At 43.8% G+C, this 27,920-nt stretch overlaps 1 protein-coding gene and 1 non-coding gene across 6 annotated transcripts in view; both read left to right on the top strand.

Moving 5' to 3' along the window:
- The window catches only part of Ttc3 (tetratricopeptide repeat domain 3), a 97,942-nt gene that overhangs the window by 55,618 nt on the left and 14,404 nt on the right, over positions 1-27,920 (top strand). For 4 of the 5 annotated variants that reach the window (XM_041673380.1, XM_041673379.1, XM_041673377.1 and 1 more), the window contains 12 exons: positions 87-179; positions 698-762; positions 2,593-2,729; positions 4,076-4,402; positions 7,245-7,496; positions 10,112-10,158; positions 11,038-11,094; positions 12,162-12,232; positions 15,725-15,889; positions 19,519-20,533; positions 21,890-21,955; positions 24,569-24,718. In XM_041673380.1, the coding sequence (XP_041529314.1) occupies positions 87-179; positions 698-762; positions 2,593-2,729; positions 4,076-4,402; positions 7,245-7,496; positions 10,112-10,158; positions 11,038-11,094; positions 12,162-12,232; positions 15,725-15,889; positions 19,519-20,533; positions 21,890-21,955; positions 24,569-24,718 (2,445 nt within the window). The remainder of the gene's footprint in view (positions 1-86; positions 180-697; positions 763-2,592; positions 2,730-4,075; positions 4,403-7,244; positions 7,497-10,111; positions 10,159-11,037; positions 11,095-12,161; positions 12,233-15,724; positions 15,890-19,518; positions 20,534-21,889; positions 21,956-24,568; positions 24,719-27,920) is intronic. The other variant, XM_041673378.1, reaches the window with a different exon arrangement.
- LOC121462071 lies at positions 3,795-3,951 on the top strand. The gene has a single exon (XR_005976249.1). It is a non-coding gene; the product is annotated as a U1 spliceosomal RNA (small nuclear RNA).

The following is a 27,920-nucleotide window of genomic DNA, read 5'->3' as shown; positions in this document are numbered from 1 at the left end:
AAGGTGCACACTGTCCTGGGGTTGTGACACTGCATGTATCTTGGTTTATCCACTGTGGATATCACCTTTCTCTTTTAAATCAAAAGGATTTTCTACAAGGAATTTGTCTCACGCCTGACTGTGAGGGAATCATTTCCAAGATTATCATCTTTAGCAGTGGTGGTCAAGTTAAATGTGAAGTAAGTAACAAAGAAAAGACTTCATAAGCTGATACAATGTGTGGAGTTATGTAGTGTGCAGGGGTTGCGTGTGCATTGCAGTGAGGTGTTCTTCATCACTGATGCTTACAGGGAGGGTGGGTTTACGTTTCAGTTCTGTTGTTTTTGCTCTTTGTTGATTTTTTTTTTCTCTTAAACTTTTGGGTATTGGTGAGGATGTGACCATTGGGGGAGCAGACGGGAGTACCTTAGATTATTTTGAATTTAGCAATCTGGGAGTAACAGCATTGAGAGGTTGTAATAACATTTATTATATATTAGCTTTTCTCCTTTTTATGATTTTTTAAAACTTCTTAAAGTGTCTCTGGTTCCTTTTGGGTATTACTCACTAGAGCTTTCGGGGCGGTTGTGGGGTGGGAGACCAGAGCTGCTGTAGGTTGAGCTTGGCCGTGTGCTTCTGAGACTCTTGCTCCTTGTGCTTCGGGGCTTTACGTCATGACAGTGTGAGAAAAGTTGGGTTGTCTTTGTTTTATTTAAAGTTTGAACACAAGATCGTAAAAGAAAAGGCTCCTTCAAGACCTATTCTGAAGCAGAAATGTTCTAGGTAAGACTTTTCACTTTTATGATGTCAGGTAAAATAATTATATTAAATGCAAGTTATCTAAATTATGCTGTTTTTTTTAAAGTTGTGCATACTAAAAAATAAATATTAAAATATTTAATACATATTTAAAACTAAAAAGTATTAGACTAACCTAGAATGGTTAAATACTAATGAAACTTGAATGAAAATTGTTACTGATTTATGGTTAAAATTATGACATTTTACATTGTGATTTAATGTTTGTTAACAGATTTGGCACTTTGGTAAAAATGGTATATTCATCCTTGGTTGTTTTAGCTTTAATTCAAAAGCCTTAAAAAAAAATTTCATCTCTTCAGCAAACATTTTGAACCAATATCTAGTTCTTACCTTGAAATTCTCAGTGTTTTGCCTCTCTACATCTTTGCTCAGACCAAATCATCCCAGTCCTTCTTTCTTTTCATTCTGGGCCTGCTACTTGGTTTTATTCTAAAAACTTATTTTTCTCTCTTTTGGTTGTATCATTTGTGACCAAGAAAAACAAAGTTGAGCAGAATTATTTGTTGGAACTATTTCACAGTACCACATCCACCAAATTCTTACATTTTAGGTCTAGGGCTTTGTTGGTTTATTGTAAGATATGACTTTAAATGAGAACTTACACAAGTGATCTTACGGACTGTTTATTCTTTTTGTATTGATCACACAGTCGTTCGTGTCCCTGGACACAGCATCCACGTTGTGTACTGACCACACAGTTATCTGTGTACCTGGCACAGCATCCACGTGGTGTACTGACCACACAATTAACTGTGTACCTGGACACAGCATCCACGTGGTGTACTGACCACACAGTTAACTGTACACCTGGGCACAGCATCCACGTGGTGTACTGACCACACAGTTAACTGTACACCTGGGCACAGCATCCACGTGGTGTACTGACCACACAGTTAACTGTACACCTGGGCACAGCATCCACGTGGTGTACTGACCACACAGTCAGCCGTACACCTGGACACAGCATCCACATGGTGTACTGACCACACAGTTATCTGTGTACCTGGGCACAGCATCCACGTGGTGTACTGACCACACAGTTTTCTGTGTACCTGGACACAGCATCCACGTGGTGTACTGACCACACAGTCAGCCGTACACCTGGACACAGCATCCACGTGGTGTACTGACCACACAGTTATCTGTGTACCTGGACACAGCATCCACGTGGTGTACTGACCACACAGTCATCTGTACACCTGGGCACAGCATCCACGTGGTGTACTGACCACACAGTTATCTGTACACCTGGACACAGCATCCACGTGGTGTACTGACCACACAGTTATCTGTACACCTGGACACAGCATCCACGTGGTGTACTGACCACACAGTTATCTGTACACCTGGACACAGCATCCACGTGGTGTACTGACCACACAGTCATCTGTACACCTGGGCACAGCATCCACGTGGTGTACTGACCACACAGTTATCTGTACACCTGGACACAGCATCCACTGGTGTACTGACCACACAGTCATCTGTACACCTGGACACAGCATCCACGTGGTGTACTGACCACACAGTCAGCCGTACACCTGGACACAGCATCCACGTGGTATTATTTATTGCATCCTTAGATTGATGTGCTTGTGTTTATAAAATAGCTTCCTCATTCTGACTGAATTGGTCTTACAAATTTTGTATTGAGCAGAAATTGTAGGACAGGTTCTAATTTAAGAAAAAATCTTAACCTTATGGTTGGAGAATGTCTCTACGCTAGACAGGGGAAACTAGCTTACTGAGTTTATCAGAGATAAATGGTTGCTGATTGTAAATGTCTCTCAGCCTAGAGAAGTTACGACTGAAAGAAGACAAAAAAGTGAAGAGGAAGATCCAAAAACAAGAGGCCAAAAAGTTAGCACAAGAAAGAAAGGAAGAGGACTTAAGAGAAAGCAACCCACCCAAAACCGAAGAGCCAGAAGGTACTCAGACGTGCAGGTCATAGAAATAGTGTCTGCCTGTCTCAAAATAGAATAGGAATGTTCTTCATATTTTTACTGAGTCGAATACTGCTTTTAGTTAGTATTTTAATATCCCCAAACCAGATTTTTGTTAGTATGTTAATACTGACCCTAAATGCAGCCTCTGTTACTGTGGGACAAGTATGTTGGTGTGGAGTGCTCTGAAGCAAAACCCCAGGGAACTGCTCCAGGCAGACCACCTCTCTAGGGTCACATGTGACCAGGACCTGTCAGTTGTGCTAAGTGGATCTAAGGTCCAGCATCCGGAACGGAGTTAGTATTGATGTGGAATAATGTGAGAGTCGGTTTATTACACCAGAGTCTGGCAGTTTGACCATTTAGTTGATGCTCATGTTCTCACTGCTGAGCAGAGCATAAATGTTTCAAACGATTTTCCTGTCCTGGGAATAGCTCACACACTTATTTTCAGTTTCAAGTTGAGAAAGTGTTCCCCCATTTTCTATTGTTTATTCCTCAAACGAAATAGTTTCCGTGCTGCTTGATTTTTCATCTACCTGGTATTTGGAGATTTGGAAAATTATCTTTTGTGCTGAATTTTTTCCAGCAGTGTACTAACTGTGTGCTTCTTCCAGACTATTGAATCTGAAGTGTAGTTGGTGAGGCTGGGTTAGAATACTTGAGAGAAGAAAGCTTATCTTAGAGAAAATTATGTTTTAAATGCTGTAACATACGTGATGTGAAAAGAAGATTGTAAAGTATTTGCTCTGGGAGCCTGGGTCTGTGACTTGAACCCAGGTCCTAGCAAGCTCAGTGCCCAGAGCCCTCTGCCTTGTCTTTATTTGAGGCACTTTGACACCATTGCTTAGTTTGGCCTTAGCCACTGATGCAGATCTCAGGCAGCGTGGGCCTTGAACTTGTGGTCCTCCTGCCTCAACCATCAAAGTACCTTTTTATTCTCTGAATTTTCGACTTAATTTGAACTTTCCTGCCTTTTCAGGGGTACTATTAAATTGTATATTCCATATTTAAAGTTTCCTGAGTTGATTTCAGTAGAAACAGAAATCAGACCTTACCTGGCAGGGAAGACATCATAATCATAAAGTTGGTTTTCCCGGGCAAGGCTTATCCATTGCCGCTGGATGTGTTGATCCCTCTGATTCCCCAGATGCAGGAAAACTGACTGCATAGTTTGTGGTAGTGGGGATTGCATTCATGTTCCTGTCTGTAGAAACAAAGACCAGCAACACTGTGCTCTATGTCAGTTACTGTGCATGCTGCGTGGTGTGCTTGCTTGATTGTGCAATTGCAGATTAGTCCTGCTTATTCTCTACCCTCTGTTCTCTTAGGAACCGTGGATGCTGTTAAGAGTTGTCAGTTTCTTGATGACAGAATCCTGCAGTGCATCAAGCAGAACGCTGAGAAGATTAAGTCTGGTATATTGAATACTTCCACACTTCTCAAAGAGCTGCTTTCTTGGAAGGTTCTGAGCACAGAAGACTACACAACATGTTTTTCTAGCAAAAATTTTCTCAGTGAAGCAGTAGACTATGTTATCAGTCACTTGGTTGAAGAAAAGAACAGAGTGAAGACGCGAATATTTTTGCATGTTTTGAGTGAGCTGAAAGAAGTAGACCCCAAATTGGCTCCCTGGATCCAGAGACTGAATAGCTTCGGTATGTACCTTTACATTCTAGAGTGCTGTTGTGTAGCAGGAAGGGTAAGTGCAGGCCTGTGAGCCCTTTCACTCTGCTGTCTTCATTAACAGTGTTTTAAATGCACGAGTACATTGTCAGGTGGTTTCAGGTTATACTGTAGACAGGTTGTAATACATTGTTTTAGATGAAGAGAATGGGAAAGGCAGGCTTAATTAAATGTGAGCTGTTTGTGAACGTGTGCGCTAAGTCAGAAGCGATGGAAATGTGTGCAGTTTACTTACTGTGCACCCTGCTGTCTGTACAGAGGCTTCACTTCAGCTTCTGTGCTGAGAAACAAAAAAAATTCAGATTCCATGGGAAAAGGCTTAACAGCAGCAATAAGTAGATGGGGCTAATTGTGGAGAAATCCGGGGAGTGTACTTGCCTATTGTGAATTCACCTGCTTTCACTCCGTCGTGACTTTGCCGATTGGACTGGGAGAAGGAAAGGCTGGGGAAACTTTCGTCAGTGCAGGCCCTTTGCAGAGGCCACGCAAGGACTGTAGATGCCAAGGTTTAACACTGGGTGAAGATGCTCTTGGCCTTATGAGGGCAGGGTTAGGGTGGCGGCTGGCCAGGCACAATACATGATCGGTTAGCAGCTGTTGATTGAGGACGGGGACCCTCAGAACAGAGAGCAGGGTCTCTCCGATCAGTTTGGGTGGAGCCTGCCTGGCCTCTGCAGAGAGCTGATGGTGTGTGGTGACTGCAGCTTGGCGGAGCTGGAATCTGAACACAGATTTCCTTAGGGGCCTTGTTGGGTTTTTGTCCCAGAAAATTGCTCTTAAATAATGATTATCACTGGTGCTAATCAGATAAGCAAATTAAAAAGTTACTGCTTACATTATTTGCTGTAGAGGAGAGTCGGAGAAGTAGTCTCACCTGGGCTATGCTCCAGAGGTTAGAGGGCCAGCACTACTCTTCGTTGTCTATGTTTTATTTGGGACTTGCAGTTCTTCACTAGCAGAAAATTTCAAGTCCTTCTCATGTAGTTCGTGTTTGTTCTGAAAACAGTGAGTCTGTACTGAAGCTCGGTTAATAAAAACTTAGAGAAAAATTGGGGTTCACCCTGAAGATCTGAAAAGCAAAGCAACTTACCACTCTTACCAACCTCAGTCCAAAATGGTGATCCTGCCTCCAGGAATCTCAGAATGAGACTGACTGAGAGCTGCCTCCTGCCATTTTATAGTCCTCTCTAGTTCTGGGATTAAGGGCCTGCACCACTCCCCCTGGTTTCTCTAGCAATCTAGTGTGGCTACTGGGATTAAAAGTGTTTGTCATTGCTGCCTGGTCTGTAAAGTTGGCCAGTGTAGCTGTTTTACTTTTCTGATCTTCAGGCAAGCTGTATTTATTAAAAGAGAAGGGAAATGCGACTACAATATGCACATAGTTTTAAGTTCTAAAGTAAGCTTAAGCTTTTATTCTAACCTGGATTAAAACACATTCGCTTACAAAGTAAATAATTTTTAGTTCATTGAATTTTACTTCTTTCTCACAAAAGTCCATGCAGTGGAATCACTTATATATGTTTAATTTGGAAGTCAATTTATTTGATCATTTTAAAAAGGATGGAGGGAGAAATAGTTTGCAAGAGAGAGAAAATTAGCATTGTGTGGTGATGTTGTCTGCTTGCATTCACCTGCAGAGCACACAAGTTGTCGCTGTCAGAATATAGATAGGGAATGTGTGCAGCTCACTGGCAGTTAAACCTTTATTGAAGGTGTGGGTCCTTTTGTTTAAAGATGGCGAATTCTCATACCCCATGCCTTCTGTGACCTATGTGTTTTGTCTAGAGGAATCAGCCACCAAAATAATTTTACAAATGATATCTTGCTGACTTGACACCTAGGCCTATGCCAAGGGTGCCCTTGAGGTGTGCAGGGAAGCTGAGCTCACTTTGTTCTGCTTTTTGGAAGCATTTGTGAGGAGTGGGCTTCCTTGTCACTGATGTGGAGTTTTCAGGCTTGGAGGAAGAGAACGAGGAGCCATGATGTTTTGGAAGATGAGAAATAAGTCTTGGAGGTGTTGGAGGAGTCTGACCAACATAGTTCTTTTCAAGGCATTTGGGAAGATTTGCATATTATACATCTTGGTGGTATGGAATATATATAGGAAAACATTGTAAAATCTTGGCAGTTCACTTAGAAATAAAAGTCAAGAATTAGTGAAAATGATATTTTTAAGGGAATTTAGTGTCATCATAGAACTGCCTGGCTCATTGTCCTCATCTGTTGTGGGGAGCTGCGGGCTTCTTCCCACAGCCCGGCTCCTGGCCGCTTGGCTAGCTTATGCCCCAAAATAACAACACGGAAACTGGATTCTTTTAAACACTGCTTGGCCCATTATAACTAGCCTCTTCTTGGCTAACTCTGGCACCTGGACTAGCCCATTTCTAATAATGTGTGTAGCACCCCAAGGTGCACTTACCGGGAAGATTCTAGCCTATGTCCATCCTGGGTCGGAGCTTCATCGCGTCTACCCGGGAGAGGGAAGCATGGCCTCTGAGCTCACTTCCTCTTCCTCCCAGCATTCTGTTCAATTTACTCCTCCCACCTATGTTTTAACCTATGAGGGCCAAGCAGTTTCTTTACTTTTTAACCACTGACCTTCCTCCATCACTCATCTACTGAAGAATTGTTATGGCTATCTCTGTGTTAGGTCTTGTTTGTGAAATGTACCATAGTTTAACGAGTTTATCAAGTATTTGAATATTGTCACTGAAAAGTATGCAGACTGTAAATAGAGCTGCTTCCAGAGGATGTAATGATTGGGGGTTCTGCTGAAGATTTGACTTCTGTGATTTGGACTGTATTTTGTTTCAGGCTTAGATGCCACAGGACCGTTCTTTACTCGATACGGAGCATCTCTCAAGGAACTTGATTTCAGCATCATGACTTTCCTCTGGGATGAGAAATACGGCCCCAAACTGGGCTCTATAGAAGGAAAGCAGCTGGATTACTTCTGCGAGCCCGACTCAGTGCAGGAAGCCCGCTGTTTGATCTGGCTGCTGGAAGAACACAGAGACAAGTTCCCCGCCTTGCACAGCGCTCTGGATGAGTTCTTCGACATAATGGGTATGTGAGCACAGTTAGGTCTGTAGTCTCTGGTGTTACGGATTGGGGACCTACCTTACTTTAATACTTATTGACAAAAGTAGTGGTGGGTGTGGTTTAAATGTTTGTGTTTTCTGCGGAGTGGGATAGAGAACAATTTAGAGTCTTTTATTAAGAAGAAATAGGAAGAATACTGAGTACCTCAACTAAGGTCTCAGCCTTTGATCCTTCCTCTGTGAAGTCTGTGGGACAGGGACAGTCTCAGGGAGACTGCAGATGTGGAGAGGCAGAATTGGACAGCAGCATGTGGGTGGAGCTTAGACACCAGGGTGGGAAGAAATGGGATAGCAGCTCATTTACTTAGCTTCTCTTGGGCTTTCTTCATCATTGTAATGAACTGATTTGGTCTGTGTGATTCTGTTTTACCTAAAAATTTTAATACTAGAGTCTAAGTTAACTTAGGCTTCCCATCTTTCATCTATGTGACCTCCTGCAGTTATTGCTTTGTTTCCCTTTCTCTTAGCGTCAGAGTCTATACGTTGTTAAGTATGAGTTTTCTGGCTTCGTGCCCTTTGTTTTTGAGTTCTGACCTTGTAGTGCTGCCATGTGTCAGGACACTTAGTGTAGTACAAGGCTCTTAATGCTGTTTGTTTTTAGAAGAGGGTGTCCTAGACTGGCTAAAAGGAATACCATATTTAATAGCCTGGACTATTGCCATTAGTTTTGTGCTTGAAATAGCAAAACACTGCTCTGCTCACAAACCTGCCATACAAGACCAATAGCACAGGTCCCTCTCGGTGTTCCTGATACACAGCATACCTAACTGCCTGGCTCTCTGCATAAAGCCTTGGAGGAGAAAGCATCAGGTTTCTGGCCATGTTACCACGTCTCCCAGCTCTCCCTACCTTTCTCACTTGAGACATTTTTAGTTTTACCTCTTCTTGTTTAAGATGAGTATTGTATTTGTTAAAACTTTTCAAAATCCATTGGCTTACGTATTTAGTATCTTCACAAGTGATATGATATAATTGGGAACCTCAGCCATCCTGAACTAGACATGCATACTTACTTCCACATGGATTCTGTACAGATAACCAAAAGCCCCTTAAAGAAATACGGCTGAACTCGCCTGCCCGTTTTCTTACATTTATATTGGTTTCATCTATCTAATAACCAAGAGACTTAGAATTAGTCTTGACTCTTTTCTGTTACTCTTGTTATATCTACTTTGTCACAGTCCAAATACACTTTTATTTTCATCTCAGTTCTGTAGGCCAACATCGACATCTTCTTTTCCATGGTCGGATTATTACAGTAGTTGAGACTGACCACTGCGTTTCTGAGCATGTTATATTGCCTGTAGTAACTTTTGTAGAAACAGTAACTCTTCTGTATGGGAAACATTTGCTTGGTGTTGCCTACATGTGACGGTCCTGTTGTCATTCCCTGTGCCAGCTAAGCTCATCTGTTGCAAACCACAGGTACTTGAGCTTCTGCTAATTCAGGCAGTGGGGTTCCACTGCAAACTTAGCCAAGGCAGGCAGAATGGGCCTGTGTGGCCGAGTGTGTCTCGACTCGGCACTGGGGCCCAAGTCACGAACTAAAAAACAGCACCCAGGAGCGTGCTGTGTTAGCTAGCGGGCTGTGCGCTTGAGTCAGGGGCAAAATAGCCCCACGTTGTCGTTTACGCCATTACATTTAGTGATGTGGGAGTGTCATATATCAATCTGTTGATTTCATTTGTTAAGTAATAAACAAACTGCTTGGCCTCATAGCTTAGAACATAGGTGGGAGGAGTAAACAAAACAGAATGCTGGGAGGAAGAGGAAGTGAGCTCAGAAACGCTATGCTCCCGTCTCCCAGGCAGAGGCGATAGCTCTGCTCTCTGAGGTGCACGCGATGAAGCTCCGACCCAGGATGAATGTAGGCTAGAATCTCCCTGGTAAGCCACCTCGTGGGCTAAACAGAAGATTAGAAATGGGCTAAATTAATATGTGAGAATTAGCCTAGAAGAGGCTAGATAGAAATGGGCCAAGCAGTGTTTAAATGAATACAATTTGTGTGTTGTTATTTCAGGGCATAAGCTAGCCAGGCGGCCGGGGTGCTGGGGACGCAGCCCCGCCGCTCCAATTACTACACTCATCCTTTAATGGACTGACCAAGTCTTTCCCAACATGGTTCCTGTTGCCTGTTCACCTCCAGGCGCGCCTACATATCCTATCCTCCCTGTCCTCCTTGGGCTTCTTCCCAAAGACTTTGCTGGTCTTCCAGCTTCACTGTTGCTTATTTTGTTGTGGCGTCTGTGACACTGAGTTACAGGGACTTTTTCTTTCCTTCCTTTCTTTTTTCTTTTGTGTAGAACACGAACTCATTGGCACCAGTCATCTTTGTATTCCCATGTCCTGGCATAGATGGCAGCAAAAATGCTCTCTAAATATGCTGGCTTGGGGTGAAACTGCTTCTCGGTAGCTGAGTTCTCATCTAGTCAGTCATTTTGCTCTTGGTTTTTCAACTGAGTTGTGTCAGAGTCGGGTGAAGAAAGCACAGGCTGGACTGGTAGTCCCCGGGGTGGTTTGTGAGTATGTGATGAAGTACAAATGATTGAGTCACCTCAGAGACTTGTGTTCCCCCTGCAGATAGCCGGTGTACTGTGTTAAGGAAACAAGACAGTGATGAAATGCCGGTAAGTCCTTGAGTCTCAGGGATTTCTCTATGTTAGACAGAGGGGCAGAGGAGCAGCCAGGCAGTGCGTATTGGCTTCACGGGTAACATCCCACACCCACACAGAGGACCTATCAACAGAGCAGTGTCGTTACCTCTGGAAATGGAGTTCGCTTGTAAGAGGTGCCTGTCATGCACAGAGGCCTGAGTTGCATCCCCAGCAGTGCATAACTGGGCATGGTGGCTCAGACCTGCATTGCCGGCACTCAGGAAATAGAAACAGGAGGACCAGACGTTCAAGGGCATCCTTAGCTACACAGTGAGTTCAAGGGCAGGCTAGGCTTCATGCGACCCTATCTAGACAGTCTTCATAATCTTCAAGTTAATAAATGTTCGTGTTTTAGAAAGAGGAAAGGAAGAGTTCCTGTATCAAGAAAGATGGTAGCGATTGTTCTAGAAGGAGGAACACAGGACCCCTGTTGGTATAAAGGGGTTGTTGTGGAGTCACGTTTCCTCAGAGACCACGGCTGGTTTTCTTACTCTCTGGCCAAGTAGGGACTCTTCAGTTAAAGAACACGCTAGTGAGGAGGGAAAGTCTTGTTTTCCAGTGGACAGAGGATCCTCTGTTCTTGGAAAGTGCTTTACACTGCTCTAGTTGATAGGTGTTGCCTGATGTGGAGAAAGGTACATACTGCTTCCTTCATGTTTCTGCCCAGTTTCTGGCCACGTGCTGAAAGTCTGCTTTAACCAGTCCCTGGTCTGATGCACTCTGTGCACTCCACTGCGGAGATGCCTGGACACTTATCTATGGGGCTAGTCAGGGAAGTGAGTGTGCTTGTTTTCATTGAGATTATGACTACTGTTTGAGGAGTCCCTGATGCTCTTTTTGATTTTTTTTTAGTTTGGATGTATCAAGGTAAAAAACAAAGGCAAGAAAAAGAAGCCAAAAGATTCAAAGGTAAGGAATTTTCTTGAGTGGTGATTCTTCAGTCTCCAGTAACTGTCGTGAATATGTTAGTGAGAAGGAACAGCTCGTGGAGCAGTGTGAAGCACCTTGTCTGAGTGAGCACATACGAGACTCCATGAGGGTGACAGCAGAACAGAGTAGGCAGGAAGGTCCCTGTGTTCCTGTCTGGGCTACCCAGTCCGTTACTCAGGTGCCGCTGGTGCCCTGAAACTTGCTGACCAGCTAGTCCAGCCTAAGTGGGGTACTCCAGGCCCAGCGAGATACTGGAAAATGGCTGGTGAAGATACATGATGACAATCTGTGGCCTCCACACATATGCACACATATGCTTGGTCATCTGCAGAAACCCATCAGCACACACACACCACAGAATTCATGCACTTACAGAAAAAAAAGTTAAGAGCACACTAGCTGATACATGCTTACTAGTAGTACCACTTGACTCTTACGAGCAGATAAGAAAGAATGTTTGTCTTTATGGTATCCATAACTGTCTAAACTAGTCAAGGTGATGAATTCTAGCCATCCCATCACCACCATCAACAGATTGCCATCATCCGTTCTTCTCATTTCAGCTCGAAGCCCAGGAGACAGAAGAGCATCACTTTAAATGATGAGGGGAGGTCTGCATGGCTCTAGTGTAGAGGGAGGGACAACTGGGAGACAGGGCAGGAAAGGGGGGAAAGCTGCTTGGGGGTTTCTGCACAGCTTAGCTTTGCATCTTTGACAAAACATGAATATTTAGTTACTTTCTTACACCATTTACATTTTTTTGAAACTACCCTAAGTTTTAATTTTCAACCTATTTCTAGCTGTTAAAATTTGTAATGCTATATTCTGTTTATGAGAAACTTTGAGTAGGTGCTTTCAATATTCACAGTCAGTGTGCATGTATTCATGTAAATTCTCATGAATTTCAAAGGTGAGCGTTTTTAATCCATGTAGTTCTAGAGTAGACTGGAGTCATTTTTAAGGGAGATTGTTTTTATCATTTGCCATAGAATCTCATCATTTTTAGGATGGGATAATCATTGCCACTTTTCTTTCTTTTCAACCAGCCAATGTTAGTGGGATCTGGAACAACATCAGTAACAGCAAGTAGTGAGACTGTTACTCCAGAAGACCATAAGTAAGTATAAGTTCCTCAGCAGAATACAAGTGTTTGTACTTTGAAAAGTCATGCCACGCCAGACAGTGGTTGCACACCTTTAATCCCAGCACTCAAGAGGCAGAGACAGGTGGATCTCTGAGTTTGAGGCCAGCCTGATCCATAGAGTTCCAGGACAGTCTCCAAAGGTACATAGAAACCCTGTCTCGAAAAAGTAAATAAATAAATAAATAAGAGTCACTCCAACTTACTACAGACTTGTGTTTCCTTCTATCTTTCCTTCCTGCCTCCTGTCCTTAGAGATACGAATCCATTATGATAATCCTTACTGAGTTAATGGCATGGCTACAAGAATTATAGCCTTAAGAATTCATTCAGGTTGTGTTAAAGTCATAGGACTATGGGAGGACAGACTTGGGTAAAATAATTACTGACACAGATAAAATACGCGATAGGAATGTATGAAATTGACACATTTGGAAACCCTTTATTTTGAAGAACTTAAACCTATAGAATCCTGAGCTGGAAGGATGGCTTAGTAGTTAAGAGCACTTGTTGCTCTTGCGGAGATCCCAGGTTTGATTCCCAGCACTGACATGGTGTCTCACAATTATCCACATTCCAGTTCTAAGGGACCTGAAGCCCTCTTACATCCAAGGGCACTTGGCACACACATGATGCATGTATGTATATCAGCAAAACAGAAATAAATGTGAAAAAATCTTTAAATTAATCAATTAAAAACCAAGGGTCCAGAAATTTACCAAAACAATATACCTTGAACTGAATAGCTTACAAACAGTGGAGTATTCCTCCCTGTTCTGGAGCCAGAAGTCTGCCTGCCTCCCGGTGCCTACGTGAATGGCATCGTCTTCCTGTGTTCTCACAGATGGAAGAGTAAACTCTCCTAAACTTAGAAGCACACGTCCTGTTCTCATGTATGCTCTCATGGCCTCATGCCTTCCAGGAGGCCCCGCATCCTAACCCCGTCACACTGGTGATGAAATTCCAGCACGAGGGTTTGGGGGTGGGGCTGTTACACACAAATGTTTAGACCTTAGCCTGCCTTTACCGAGAGTGACGTGGACTGGTGCCTGTTCTGGGACTCTAGACATGGAACTCATTTAACCCATTCATCTGCCACAGGACAGGTGTGTTACTGTGTCCATGCAAATAGATCTGGAGACCAGGGCTTAGTAGGTTGGAGTGACTTGCCCAAGTATAAAAAACTGGCAGATGACAGATTGAGTATTTAAACTGCACATTCCGGTCTTGAAGCCCACGTTCAAGCTGTATGGTTTTTTTTTGTTTTTGTTTTTTTTTTTTTTTTTTAGAGTGTTAAGAATCTAAATCAGATTCTAAGCCTAAAAAGGCCTTTGCATAGAGGGGAGAGAAAATACTGAAGGAGAAAAGAAAAGGCTGATGCCGGCAAGGTTGAAAATAGTATAGAAAGCAGAATTGCAGAAACACACCATGCAGAACGCCATTGTGGCTGGTCTTTACCTGGGGTGACAGTCTGGCTTACCTAGTGTAGTGTTGAAATACCTTACTTGCTGCACCAATAAAGATGCTTCTCATGAACAGTCACTGTTTCGGGAAGGACATCATGTAACTTTAGACCCCTTCTGGCAGAGTCTACCAAATCAGAAAGCCATGGAGTGAGCTGGACATGGCAGTCTTAGCTCTCAGGAGACTGAATTTGAAGCTAGATTGAGCTACACAATGAAGTAAGTTCAAGGTCATCCTGAGCTACATAGTTACACTCTGTACACATATGCACACGTGCACACAAACACGCCAACAGTTCTCATTGTGTGCTCTGGATCAGGAAAGGTTATCAAGACCTCTCATGAGTCACTGAAAAATGAAATGGAAACAGAATTATGAATCTGAAAATCTACAGTCTCTAAAAGATCTGCTGTTTTGAGGGTGACCATCTTGAAGTCACTACAAGGTCCACATTGCCTTACATACGGGCAAAGCTAATTTTGTGGGGTCAGGTCCCAGCAGGCCTCTGGTTTTAAGTGAGTTTGTGTTTTTCCAAGCCAAGGAAGCCGCAACGTGGCTGGCTACATCTGTCAGTGTGGAGAATCGTGGCCTCTTAGAACTGTCAAGGAAAGCTGAAGTGTTTCCTCCACACCCGTCCAGCTTTGAGGATGGGCTGTTAGTGGCAGACACTCTTTCCCCAAAAGCAGCAGAGTTCTTGTATTAACAGCATGGCTTTAAGACTTGTTAAAGCCAGCCAGGAGTGGTAGCACGCGCCTTTAATCCCAGTACTCAGGAGGCAGAGTCAAGCAGAGTTTGAGGCAAGCATGGTCTACGGAGTGAGTTCCAGCACAGCCAGGCTACACAAAGAGAATTGTCTCAAAAAACAAACAAAAAATTAAAAATAAAATTTCAAAATCCCTGCTACAGCCTTGTGTTTGTGGTGGCAGCTTATACTGTAAAGTGCTTAGACTAAGGCAAGATTGCCATGAGTTTGAGCTCAGTCTGGGCTGCAATATAAGATCCTGTCTCAAGAGCAGAAATTTTTGATAAAAAAATCCTTTAAACTGTACTGTCACTAAAATGCACTGTAGAAAAATGTCCACACTTCCTGGCCTCTGCCAGTCTGTTTTCCACAGCTCCTCTGTTCTTTTCAGGAGCCATTTAGGCTCAGGCTCTGGCTTTGGCAGAGGAGATGAGGAAAACCTGGGACATTTCTCCATGGCTGCTCCTTGCCTTGGCCCTGCCTCCTTTAGCATCCTCTTAGTTTGTCGTGAGCACAGAGGTGGTCACTGTAGGTAGGGTGTGGGCTCCGAATTCCCATTGGTGTTATTTGGTCTGGGTTGGTTCTGAGCTTCCTTCCTCCTGTTCTTCAGGATACTGCTATACACTTTTGTTTTTTATTTTTTGAGACAGGGTCTTTCTGTATAGTTCTGGCTGACGTGGAACTTGATATGCACAGTGGAATGGCTTTGAACTCCAGAGTCCCCTGGAGTCTCCTCAGTGCTGGGATTCAAGCGTGTTCCACCTTACCCAGCCTTGCTTTTTCTGTTTTAAATGTGGAGTTTGAAAATAATTATGTTCTTAGTAAATAGAATTTACTCAGAATATAAGCTGCGGTGTTTCTTGGCTGTAACTGCAGATTTTAGGGTTTCACTCATTTGCTGTGTTCGGTGTTTTGCCGACCTATATATCTGCAGCCATCAGAAGAGGCCATCAGATGCCCTCGACCCAGAGTTCAGGATGGTTTAAACCACCCTGTAGGGGCTGGGAACCAAACCCGTGTCCTCTGCAATATCAACAAATGCTCTTAGCCACTGAACCAACTCTCCAGTCTGTCAGTTGTAGCTTTTCTGTATGAAATTCTCTGGTAATAAATTTTTGTGGTATAAAAATGAAATTATTTTATTTTGATTCTTTTAATTACATATTTTTATAAGTTGATTTTTTCCCCTGTTCTCTAGTATCTTCGTCTGCAATTAAATATTCCTTTCCAAAAATTTATTCACAAAATTGTTTTTAACCTAGCAGGCGCAATTCAGATTCTGCAGGCCCATTTGCCGTGCCTGACCACCTCAAGCAAGATGTTGAAGAATTCGAAGCTCTTTATGACCAGCACAGTACCGAGTATGTTGTTCGCAACAAGAAGATGTGGGACATTAACCCCAAACAGAAATGTTCGACTCTGTATGAGTAAGTAGCTTGGCATTCCTGTTGTTCTCTTACTAGACTGCCAAGGAACGATACAACCTGTTTGATTGTGTCTCGTATTTATTATCGTGTTTAGTATTTGACACGCCTCTGGGGGATGTGTATTCAGAACCTTTGCCGTTTATTTCCAAAGCTTATTGAGGGTTTTTGATTACTAGATTTAGAGTCCAGATCATCATTGGTTTGTCAGTTTGAGCTACTGATACTTCTGTTTTTTGCTTTTAAAACCGTCCTGACAAGACTGGTAAACAAGGCTATGGTCTTGGGAGTTTTGAGATAGTGTTTCACTTAGGAGCTCAGCAGGCCTTGGCCTTGCCACCCTGCTGTCTTTGTCTTTTGAAACCAGGGTTGCAGGTTCGTGTGCCCTCTGCCAGTCAGCCCTGTCTCCTCTAACTGTGAAGTCCAGGGCCCTCTCTTACCAGCTGTCACACCTCGTTCCTGTGCTGATGATGGGTGTCTGCCACCTCACAGTCACAGTGTCAAGTTAACGTAGCTCGGGGAATGTTGTCCTTGGTTTGGGAAAGGGGTCCCAGTATGCTGCCATAGCTGCAGCTCAGGTTGTGACTGTTGAGTTAGGGTAAGAGAAAACCCAGAGCCTTGTCCCGCTGCCCGGCGTTGGGGAAGGGAAGCCTGCTTTTCTGTCTAGGTCACTTTTGACGTCAGCTCCTTTAAAACAAGAATGTGAAATTTAGGGCTGGAGAGATGGCTCAGTGGTTAAGAGCATTGCCTGCTCTTCCAAAGGTCCTGAGTTCAATTCCCAGCAACCACATGGTGGCTCACAACCATCTGTAATGAGATATGGTGCCCTCTTATGACCTGCAGGCATACATATAGACAGAATACTGTATATAGAATAAAAATAAATTTTAAAAAATGTAAAAAAAAAAAAGAATGTGAAATTTAACAGGTAATTGTGAATGATGGGAATAAAGCAACCTAGTGTAGAGTTCAGAAAACTGAGAGGCTCATGACCATTCTGAGCATCTCCTTAATAAGTTGTATAGTACTTGAGTCTTTCTTAAGAAAATATCAAGGGCTGGATAGATGTCTCAGCGGTTTAGAGCACTATCTGCTCTCAGAGGACCGGGGATGTAGGTGCAGGTGCACATAGAGGCTTACGTCAGATCTTCTTTGCTTACTTGCCCCTTTATTCACTGAGGCGGGGCCTCAGTTGAGCACAGTGCTCACCAGAATCACTAGTCTAAGTAGCCAGCTTGCTCCAGGAATCCCGCCTTCGCTTCTAAGTGCTGGGAGTAGAGGCCGGCTACCACACTCCCAGCATTTGCATCCATGCTGAGGATCTGAAAGCGACTCCTGAAGCTTGCACACCAAGTTTCACTCACTGGCCATCTTTCCAGCCCTGTTTTAATATGGGTATAAAAATGCTGCTTTGCAGCAATGCTGCAGTATTCATTTTGGGGAGTAAAACCATATATTCTAAGAAACAAGATTTAACGTAAACTTGCATGCACATGTATGTTGCTGCCCTGTTAGCAGTGGCAGCTCCATGGGCACTGCAAAGTTGATGTGGCTGATGATTATGTCAGTCTCCACAGTCGAGTCCACAGTGACTCTTTTCACCTTATATTCCCTCAGCCCTGGGCTTTAGCACGTTTCTCTGTAAGATGACAGTTGTGGGAATCGTCTTAGAGCAGAGCTGCATTAACTGTGACTTGGAAAAGGACAGAAGCATTTTGGAAACAGATTCTTCTGTGAGGAAAATAATCCTCTTAAAACACATTAAAATGGATCCTGGGTGATGAGTATTTGGGGCAGCAGTGCTGGCAGAACAGTGTTGCAGCGGGTGCAGAGGTGTTTCCGTGCATTTAGAGCACAGAATGGTGTTGCAGCGGGTGCAGAGGTGTGTCCGTGCATTTAGAGCACAGAACGGTGTTGCAGCGGGTGCAGAGGTGTGTCCGTGCATTTAGAGCACAGAACGGTGTTGCAGCGGGTGCAGAGGTGTGTCTGTACATTTACACAATAGTGTTGCAGCAGGTGCAGAGGTGTGTTCATGCATTTACATAATAGTGTTGCATCGGGTGCAGAGCTGTGTCCATGCATTTAGAGCACAGAATGGTGTTGCAGCGGGTGCAGAGCTGTGTCCGTACATTTACACAATAGTGTTGCAGCGGGTGCAGAGCTGTGTCCGTGCATTTACACAATAATGTTGCAGCGGGTGCAGAGGTGTGTCCGTGCATTTAGAGCACAGAACGGTGTTGCAGCGGGTGCAGAGCTGTGTCCGTGCATTTAGAGCGCAGAACGGTGTTGCAGCGGGTGCAGAGCTGTGTCCGGGCATTTAGAGCGCAGAACAGTGTTGCAGCGGGTGCAGAGGTGTGTCCGTGCATTTAGAGCACAGAACGGTGTTGCAGCGGGTGCAGAGCTGTGTCCGTGCATTTAGAGCACAGAACGGTGTTGCAGCGGGTGCAGAGCTGTGTCCGTGCATTTAGCGCATACAACAGGGTTTTTTGTACTTCAGAGGGGCGTATAAGCCTATTTCTAGTACGTTGTCTCTGTGTTGCATTGATTAGCCATGAAGGCCTTCGTGGAGTCTTTTCCTGGAAAGGCCGTCTTAGTGGTGTCTGGTGTGCTGTGCATATGAATTGTATTTACCTCTTTTATAATGAATACAATATTTATTTGGAAGAAGCTACTTCTTTGAGCAAAATAGACCCCAATCTGGAATGAACAAGACCAGTTCACAAGTGGTGTGCGACTGAGGCCTCAGATCCCATGGATCTGGGTCTTGGACAGTGGATTATTAGTCAGGTGTGATGCATTTCAGTTCCTTTGAACGGTTGCTTGTTCCTCGTGAGCATTTTAATGGATTTATTGTCTGAAAATTGAATGTTTCTGTTTTTAAAAGTTTGCTTTGGTGACGAGTTATTTGAGGTTAGTGAACAGTTACCTCATTGAGATAAGAGTTGTTTAGTTTGTTTGGGTTTTTCCCCTTCTCATTTGGCATTTTCGTTACTGGTATTCTTAATTTTTTTCTAAATAAATTTTCTTGATTTTTTTTCCATTATTTTTACATATATTGTGTAATTAATTAGTTGGAACTTACAAAATAAGATCTGACTTTTTTCTTTCCCCAAAAGAAAGGCATTAAGGAATTGTGTTCTCGGAGCAAGTGAATGTAACAGGAGACTACTCGTTCGATTCCCGGCTGCCCAGACCCAAATCACGCAGAAACTATATTAATTGCAGCACTATTAAGCCAAGAGCTTAGGTGTAGCCATAGCTAACTCTAACATCTTAAATAAATCCATTCCTATTATTTTGTAATTTACCACGAGGCTCATGTTTTGTTGCCTCTTGCTTCTTGGGCAGCTACATGACATCTCACTGACTCCACCTACTCTCTATTTTGATTTCCCACCTGGCTTTACTCTGCTAAGCCATTGGCTGAAACAGTTTTATTCATTATTCAATAAAAGCAAAACATACACAGAAGTACATCCACATCAAGTGAATTTCTGCTTGTATCAATGATTGCAATCTGGATTTTATTGTTGGGGGAGTTGATTCCAGAGTAAAATACTTTTGCCTGGGGAATAAAAAAAAATCTTAGTACTTTCTTGTAGTAATTTAATATAAATGCTGTTTGTCCCAAGTTACTTCTCTCAGTTGTTGGAAGAGCATGGCCCCTTGGACTTGAATGACAAGGTGTTCTCTGAAGAGTATGAGTTCTTCCCTGAGGAAACTCGGCAGATGCTGGAAAAAGCAGGAGGTTTGAAGTCTTTCCTCCTGGGGTGTCCTCGTTTCGTTGTGATAGACAACTGCATTGCACTGAGGAAAGTTGCCTCGAGACTCAAGAAGAAAAGGAAGAAGAAGAACATGAGAGGAATGTCAAAGACAGAGTATTTACGAGTTAACCTACCCCTGACTTCAACTGCCAGGGAGTTTAAACCAGACGTAACAAGCGCAGCAGCGTGTGAAGACGTGGCGTGCGCCGAGTCCCCGAGGCCAGCTCCCGAGGATCTGAAGCCCTCACTGGACTCTGATAGCTCTTCTGGCTCAGCCTCTGAGGACAGCAGACTGGAAGTGGTCTCTTCTGACTCTCCCTCCCCACTCTGTGAGGATGCGCATCACAGACCAGCCTCCTCTCCTTCCCCCACACCAGCTCCCGAAGATGCCAAGCCAACATACTGGGCTCAGTCACACGTGGTCACAGGGTTCTGCACATACCTTCCCTTCCAAGGGTTTGACGTCAACCAGTCGAGGCCAGCGTACATGAACATGGTACCAAGCCTGCCGCAGTTCACCAGCATCTACACACCTTTGGCCAGCATCTCTTCTGAGTACCCCATGCAGAGATCTATGCCAGTGGTGCCACCTTTTGTAGCCAGCGACAGAGCAGATAACAGTGCCACTGCATATTTCGAGGGTCACAGTTTGTATGCTGAGAATGACTCTAGTAATCAGATTGCCTCTGAAACCGAGATCCTTGAGGAGCCTTTGGGAGTATTTGTGAAGTCCCAGAGCAGCTCGGCTGATGCTGCTCCAGCTCTGAGTGAGCCTGACAGACACAGCGAGCATGAAGAGAGCTCTGACGGCCACTGTGAAGCTTCTCTAGAAAGTACCTGTAGGGTGGCAGATACTCCACCCACATCAGTGGCTGCTGTGCAGGTGAGACTTAAGAAGAAAAGAACATTTAATAGAAACATTTTCATTTCCATTTTATGCGTGTGTATATGATACGTGTGTGTTAATGCAGGCGCACATATGCCACAGCATGCATGTGCACGTTACAGGCTAACTTTAAGGAGCCCCGTCCTCTCCCTCTGCTGTAGGATCTGGGGATTGCACACAGGCATGCAGAGCAAGTGCTCTTAGCTACTGAGTCGTCTCAGTGGCCTGAAAAAAGATGTTGCTACCAAAGCTAGGTTTACCTTTTCACTGCCATTATGTCTGTTTTACTAAAGAAATAGTTGGCTTCATAGTGGTTATGAAAACCTGAAAAAAATCTGTAAACTGGGCAGTGGTGGCGCAGTGCTTTAATCCCAGTACTCAGGAGGCAGAGGCAGGCAGATCTCTGAGTTCAAGGCCAGCCTGGTCTACAGTACTAGTTCCAGGACAGTTAGTGTGGTACAGAAAAATCATGTCTCAAAAAACCAGGAGGGAGGGAGGAAGGGACGGAGGGAGGGAGGGACGGAGGGAGGGAGGGAGGGAGGGAGGGAGAGAGAAAGAGAGAGAGAGAGAGATCCATCAATCTCTAAATACAAGCCTTTCTGTAAGGCATCACAGGCACCTTTTTTGTTTGGATGAAGCAATATATAATACTGTGTGTTCCCTACCAAAGTTCTACACTGCTAAGAAATACGGTGGAGCCAAGCATCACTTTCATGACAAATAAAGCAAAGTGCATGGGAAACACACACACATGCTCACTGCAGTGACCTCATCACACAGTGGGTGGGAAGTACACACATGCTCACTGCAGTGACCTCATCACACAGTCGATAGATAGGAAGTACACACACATGCTAACACAGCGACCTTATCACACAGTGGGTTGGAAGTACACACACTGAGAGTGGCTCAGTGAATGAGAACTTGGTTAGTATGTGCAAAGCCCTGGGTTCCAGGCCAGTCACTTAAGTAGTAATGAATAAATGAGAAAGAGAAGCATTTGGGCTGCCCGTGCTGGGTCCGAGTGCTTTGTGTGAGTGCGTTCCTAACCAGCATGCAAACAAACCTGTTCTCTGTCATGTCTTTTTGGGGTGGCTTCACTGAAGTCCTAGTGGACTTGTGATCCCTTAAATTTTCTGCTTTCTAGCAAGCTTGGGGGGAAAAAATGTTAATACTACTAAGCAACTATTAATTTTGGTTATACTCTAAAGTTTTCCTAATAGTTTTTATATGAAGAAATCTAATCGAAAAAATTGGAAAAATTGTGGGAATGTTTTAAACTGTTGTTCAGTGGGCTTACTTGACTCATCTAGCCGAGGTCCATTAACTTTTAAGCCGTTGTTTTGCCCATAGGTGTCTAGGAGTGTAATGCATCAGGGAGTCAATACCGAGCCATACGGACCTTTTGAGACACAGCAGGTGAGTCAAAGCATATTAAATTGTTTAAATATTTCATTATATGATAACGTGTGTATACACACACACACACACACACACACACACACACACACACATATATTGGATTGGAGCCAGCTAATACCCAAAATTACTGTGGACTAAGTTTATACTGCAACAAAAGCTGGTTTTTTGTTTAAATTTGAGAAGAAGAGGCAAAGAAGGTGATTAGATTTTGTTTCCCTCTATGTATTAATTCAAAGGATATTGGCTCGTTTTAACTGGTGTGATGAGCATGTATTAGTATATAAGTGAGGTTATTCTCGTGACTGACATCCGAGATGCCAAGACTGAGTCAGTTATCTTTCTTAAAGGTAAAACATCACCACTAGTACTTATTATTGTTCTGGAATATTAACTATTAAAATTGTGTATGAGAAGAAAAAAAGGAGGTACAGTTATCATTGTTTATGGAAATTAAGATGAATAACTGAAAGGTAATTACTTACAAGATATTTTCCATATACTAAGGCCAACTTACTGACTTGTAAGAGAAAATATCACATTTTTAGTGGTAAAAATCCATTTCAGTTTAGCTAAGCTACTATTGAGAGACAACGAAGAGACGAGTTTGTTTCTTAATTCAGGACAGTCTTACTACACATGTAAACCTAAACGGGTTTAATAGCTTCTGCTGAGGCAGGCAGTAATGGTGCGCGCCTGTAATACCAGTACTCTGGAGGCAGAGGCAGGATCTCCATGAGCTCGTCTCATGAGCCAACCTCAAAATCTAGTGGCTTAAAATAACAATAAACATTTGCTCTGTCACAGTTTCTCTTGGTCAGAAACTTGAAGCTGCTGGGGAATTCTGGGTCTGGAGGAGTAAATATTCTTAACACAGAAAGGGTTTGCGAGTCAGTTAAAGATACAGGTGGTCACAAAAATGGGAATTGGCACAAACATACAAGCCACATTAATGAAATGCTGATAACTTTTAGGCATTAACAAACCAATTCCACATGCATGGTTCTGAAAAAAGTAAATTGCTTGCACCGGATAGGTGTGTGGGAATAGATGACCGCAGCTTTCTGGGGGTAGCGGGTAGGTGTGTGGGGACCAGTGGACAGGTGATTGTTTTGTTTATAATTTTAACAGCCAAAAACTAGATTAAAATTTAAAGTTCTACCACTGGTGGCTGAAATGTGTGTGTCCATGTATTGAGATACTGTGTTTATTTAACTAAACAGCTGTAGCTAAGTAGACAGGAATGTGTTGCTCATGCTGTCTGAGCAAGACCTTTATAGTTCTCATAAACCCAAGGGCCTTTACATTATTTTAAGTACATGTTAGTAGAAATGATGAGAGATTGAAGATCAGCTACATTCATCTTATCCAGGCTAAGTTTTTTCCTGATTTTCTTGTCTTTTTCAGACAGAATCTTACTATGTAGCTTTGGCTGGCCTCAGATTCATAGAGATTCACCTTCCTCTGCCTCCTTAGTGCTAAGGTTTAAGTGTGCACCACCAGACCCGGCCCATGCTAACTAAGGTTAAGGTGTGCACCACCAGACCTGGCCCATGCTAACTAAGGTTAAGGTGTGCACCACCACACCAAGCCCATGCTAATTTCTTGGTGTGCAGCCTTACTTGATCATTTACATAGAGTTAAGTGACATCTTGTAGAAGACAGAATCTGGTTTTAATGCGTCTGGAATTTGCATTCTTCTGTTTGTTCCTGTTTGCTCATTTCTTTACAAGAACATGTGGCAGTGTATTCAGTGTCTGAAATGTTGAACACTCAGAATGTGCCTGCTTCTCGTGTCGACAGTACTGTAGTGGACCGGTCTCTGTTTAACACAGCGTACAGTCGGAGATGGGCTCTTGGCCTTACTTTGCTTAGGACTAAGTCAGGTAGACTCTGTTGTTCAGTCAGTGAGCCAGCACTGGGAATGTTCACAAATGCCGTGTTAAATTAGTTCTTAGTTTCAGGACTTGAGACAAGTCAAGAAGACTGCTGACTTTCCAGCCATCAGATTTGGAATCAAGTCCTCAACTCCTGTTTGTTTTCTGGGACTTTGAGAAGTGGCCACATACCTCTTACCCTTGATTTTCTAACCTATAAAAGGCTTGCCTTTTTATACCATTAAAAATTACCAGCAAGTTACCATTTGAAACACCCAAGAGTGATAGCAACACTATTCTACTTATTTGTGTTACTAAAAACAGTTCCTGATGTTAATTAGAGAAATATTCAAATCAAACTTTAATATTTCACCCTTAGAAAACAAATTTTCAGAACTAATTATAGTTTATAGACTGAGGTTTAATTACACATTTTAGTAGTAAGATAATAGTGTTAGAAAGAGCTGATTTTGCCAGGAGATGGTGGTGGCACGCACCTTTAATCCCAGAGGCAGGCGGATCTCTGTGAGTTCCAGGCCAGCCAGGGCTGTTACACAAAGAAACCCCATGAGGGGAGGGGGGTACAGGAGAGAAACTGGCTGGCTTTTAGAGGTTTTAATTTTTGGATTATTACAATATTTCCCATATAAATTTTCCTTTTGCCCGCCTTTGAGACAGTTAAAGTCAGATCGGTTTTAAACAGCTGCTAATGGATGCCTCTGCGATTTACTCTTAGGGGGGCCTTTCCCAGATGGAAAAGGAGTACCACCTTTTAATGGGCCAGCTGAGGGCCGCATGCGAGAACTATGAGCAGCTAAAACTCAAGAGCTCAGAAGAGACCCGGGATCTGGAGGAAAAGCTGAAGAGGAATGCTGAAGAAAACAAGGTGATGCTTCCTGAGACTCTCCTTGATTGCATGTGGCAGAGTGAGGCGTATGTGAGTGAGCACCCGTGTTCTTGTAGCTTACACACTGCCATTGTGAGCGCCCGTGTTCTTGTAGCTTGCACACTGCCGAGTGTGAGCGCCCGTGTTCTTGTAGTTTACACACTGCCATTGTGAGCGCCCGTGTTCTTGTAGCTTACACACTGCCGAGTATGAGCGCCCGTGTTCTTGTAGCTTGCACACTGCCGAGTGTGAGCGCCCGTGTTCTCTTGTAGCTTGCACACTGCCGAGTGTGAGCGCCCGTGTTCTCTTGTAGCTTACACACTGCCATTGTGAGCGCCCGTGTTCTTGTAGCTTACACACTGCTGAGTGTGAGCGCCCGTGTTCTTGTAGCTTGCACACTGCCGAATGTGAGCGCCCGTGTTCTTGTAGTTTACACACTGCCATTGTGAGCGCCCGTGTTCTCTTGTAGCTTACACACTGCCGAGTGTGAGGGCCCGTGTTCTTGTAGCTTGTACACTGCCGAGTGTGAGCGCCCGTGTTCTTGTAGTTTACACACTGCCATTGTGAGCGCCCGTGTTCTCTTGTAGCTTACACACTGCCGAGTGTGAGCGCCCGTGTTCTTGTAGCTTGCACACTGCCGAGTGTGAGTGCTGTGTTCTTGTAGCTTATACACTGCCGAGTGTGAGCGCCCGTGTTCTTGTAGCTTGCACACTGCCGAGTGTGAGTGCCGTGTTCTTGTAGCTTACACACTGCATTTGAGACAAGGACTGTCTCATTTATCTGTAATTCCTTGTCCCTGGTTAACTCTTCAGTGTTTTAGATCCCAGGACGATTTCCTAAGGCAGTGGCACTTGTGAGTCCTAGAGTCAGGTTTGCTTCTATCCTAATAGTTCTGCTTAGAACAATTCAGAGAGCACTTGGTTACTTAATTTCACTAAAGTTTTGTTTGCTTATCTGAAATATCTGGAGAGTAATTGCTTATTTCCTGGGTTTACTTTAACACGTGTTAAACTCTGGTACTCAGGAAGTCGTGGTTCCACTACTGCCCTTCATCTTCTTCTTCCTAATAAAGGTCAGAGGAACTGTTGGAGTCCGTGCTGTATTAAGGTCCGCTGGAGTACCTGGTTTAGATTCTCTTAGCTGAGATTTTCCGTCAGTCACAAACAGTGACTGTTAGGGAAAGCCCGGCGCTTTAGTGAAGCAGTGAGATCACAGATGTGAGAGAATGCTGTGCTTCCTATTCATAAAGGGAACAGAGATACTGACCCATTTAAGAAAACTGTTTGAAGGGGAAAAAAAGTCTGAATTAGCAGCTGGAATAATACATTAAATAGTAGAAAATTAGCTTAATGTGACCTTAAGTAGGAAACTCTTTATCAGGATTGAAGAGCTCCCCAGAAGGAAAGGGTGGTTGTTCAAAGGGGACTTTGGTATCTGCTTGCACACAGATAGCGCTGGAGAAGCAAAGGATGAGAAGAGGTTATTGTTCTCCTGTGTGTCTGGGAAAAATAAAATGGTAGAAACCAAATTTAAATCTGGTCAGCACATGACACATGGGATATAAGCCTGAGTAGATGAGAAGTTTGGTAAAATGGTCGTACAGATGCGGTGTGGCCTTGGGAAGGTTTGCACTGTGATCTCCGTGACTCGGGCACATGGACACTCAGGTTTTCGTCTGGTGCGTGACACTTGTGACAGAGGCCTCCGGCTTCACAAACTGGCGGTCAGACTGGGTACTGTATTCCCACAGTGCCTCAGGCCTGCCGTGTGCACAGACTTACTCCGGGGACACAGTGTGCCTAGGAGGGGGACTCTGACGAACAGAGCTTGGCTGCTGCTGTCCTCCGAGCAGGGCTCACTGTGTCTACTCACCTAGTGTGTGTTGGAGCATAGGACAGCTGCCCTGTACAGGCTTCTCTAAGTGCACTTTTCCTTTTGTGTGGCTTTGGATGTGGTGTCCATGACTGTGCTCAAGAACATGATAAGTCCAGTTATTCCCTCCCTCATGTCGGGCTCATCCAGTTTCTAGACTTTCTTGGTCAGTTGTTTACCCTCTTAAATTGCAAATCTGAGTTTCTTTGGTTGTGTTTACACAAGCGTAGGTGGGAGTTAATGTGATCATTTTTGTATTAATTATGAAGCAGCTTTGTCATTAAAGGGCAGTGAGTACAAGCAGTACGTGAACTCAGGTCATATTTTTGTTGGCAGAACTGTGTGCGTGCGTGTGTGTGTGTGTGTGTGTGTGTGTGTGTGTGTGTACACAAACGTGATTAGAATTCCTTATCCTTTTGTTACCCGATCTCCTGGAGGTACCTTTGCCAAGTGGGTTCTCATGCCCTAGCATAACCTTGTGGTTGCACATAATCTCCTTTCTGAAAGCTAGGTCCAGGTGAGATCCTTGGCTCTGAGTATAAACAAAGGTAGGTGGCTTCCAGCTGCACAGCAGGCAGACTTAGGTTGGTTGATCTTGGAAATAGAAGTGACCATGTAGAATACAGGAGTTTGTCAGCGTAGTAGGCTTGGGGCTATCTGTGTCACGGAATGACGTGGCATGTTTGGAATCAGCAAGGTTTTATTAGCAGAGGAAATGTGGACACCCTCACCCCCACCTGAGGGGGCACCAAGACCTTTTGTGCTTCTGCACTTGGGAGGAGCTATGCATTACATCCATCTAGAGCTCTCTCCTCCGAAGCACCACTCTGCTGCTGCAGGACCTGACTACTTAGCATCAAAACCTTTGTCTAAGGCTGAAGAGGGGAAAATGGCCTCCTGGTCCCTATCATTTTTGACTTGAAGTCCATTACTTCCTATTATATCTGTAGGTTTGTTATAGGGTGTGTTGTTCTTTCCGAGGGAGAAGCCTCGAGTTACTGTAGCTGAGTCCTTGATCTCAGCTGTTCTGAACCTAAGAGGAAGTTTAGGACCGGAATGTCAATTAAGAGCTAAGAGATTAAACAGGAATACAGGATTTCATTAAGCAACTGTTGATAGTCGTAGAATTTGAGGCTAAACATAATTTAACATATTTTTAGTTGTTAAATACTGTTTGGATTCCCTGGTGCACTTCTTTCCTCAGAAACAGTAAGATAGACAGTGTTTCCTCCACAGAGGTATCCTGCCCAGTACTTGCACACAGATACTGAAAGCTTCTCCCGTTTTTCTCAGCTCAGCTGTTTCAGAAAGCAGCAACTGCGTAAGGGAG

This window comes from Microtus oregoni, unplaced genomic scaffold, assembly GCF_018167655.1.
Source record: "Microtus oregoni isolate MIOR12 unplaced genomic scaffold, Mior012 000023F_ref0000262, whole genome shotgun sequence".
Classification (NCBI taxonomy): Eukaryota; Metazoa; Chordata; class Mammalia; order Rodentia; family Cricetidae; genus Microtus; species Microtus oregoni.
This window is presented reverse-complemented; position numbering and strand designations above follow the sequence as displayed.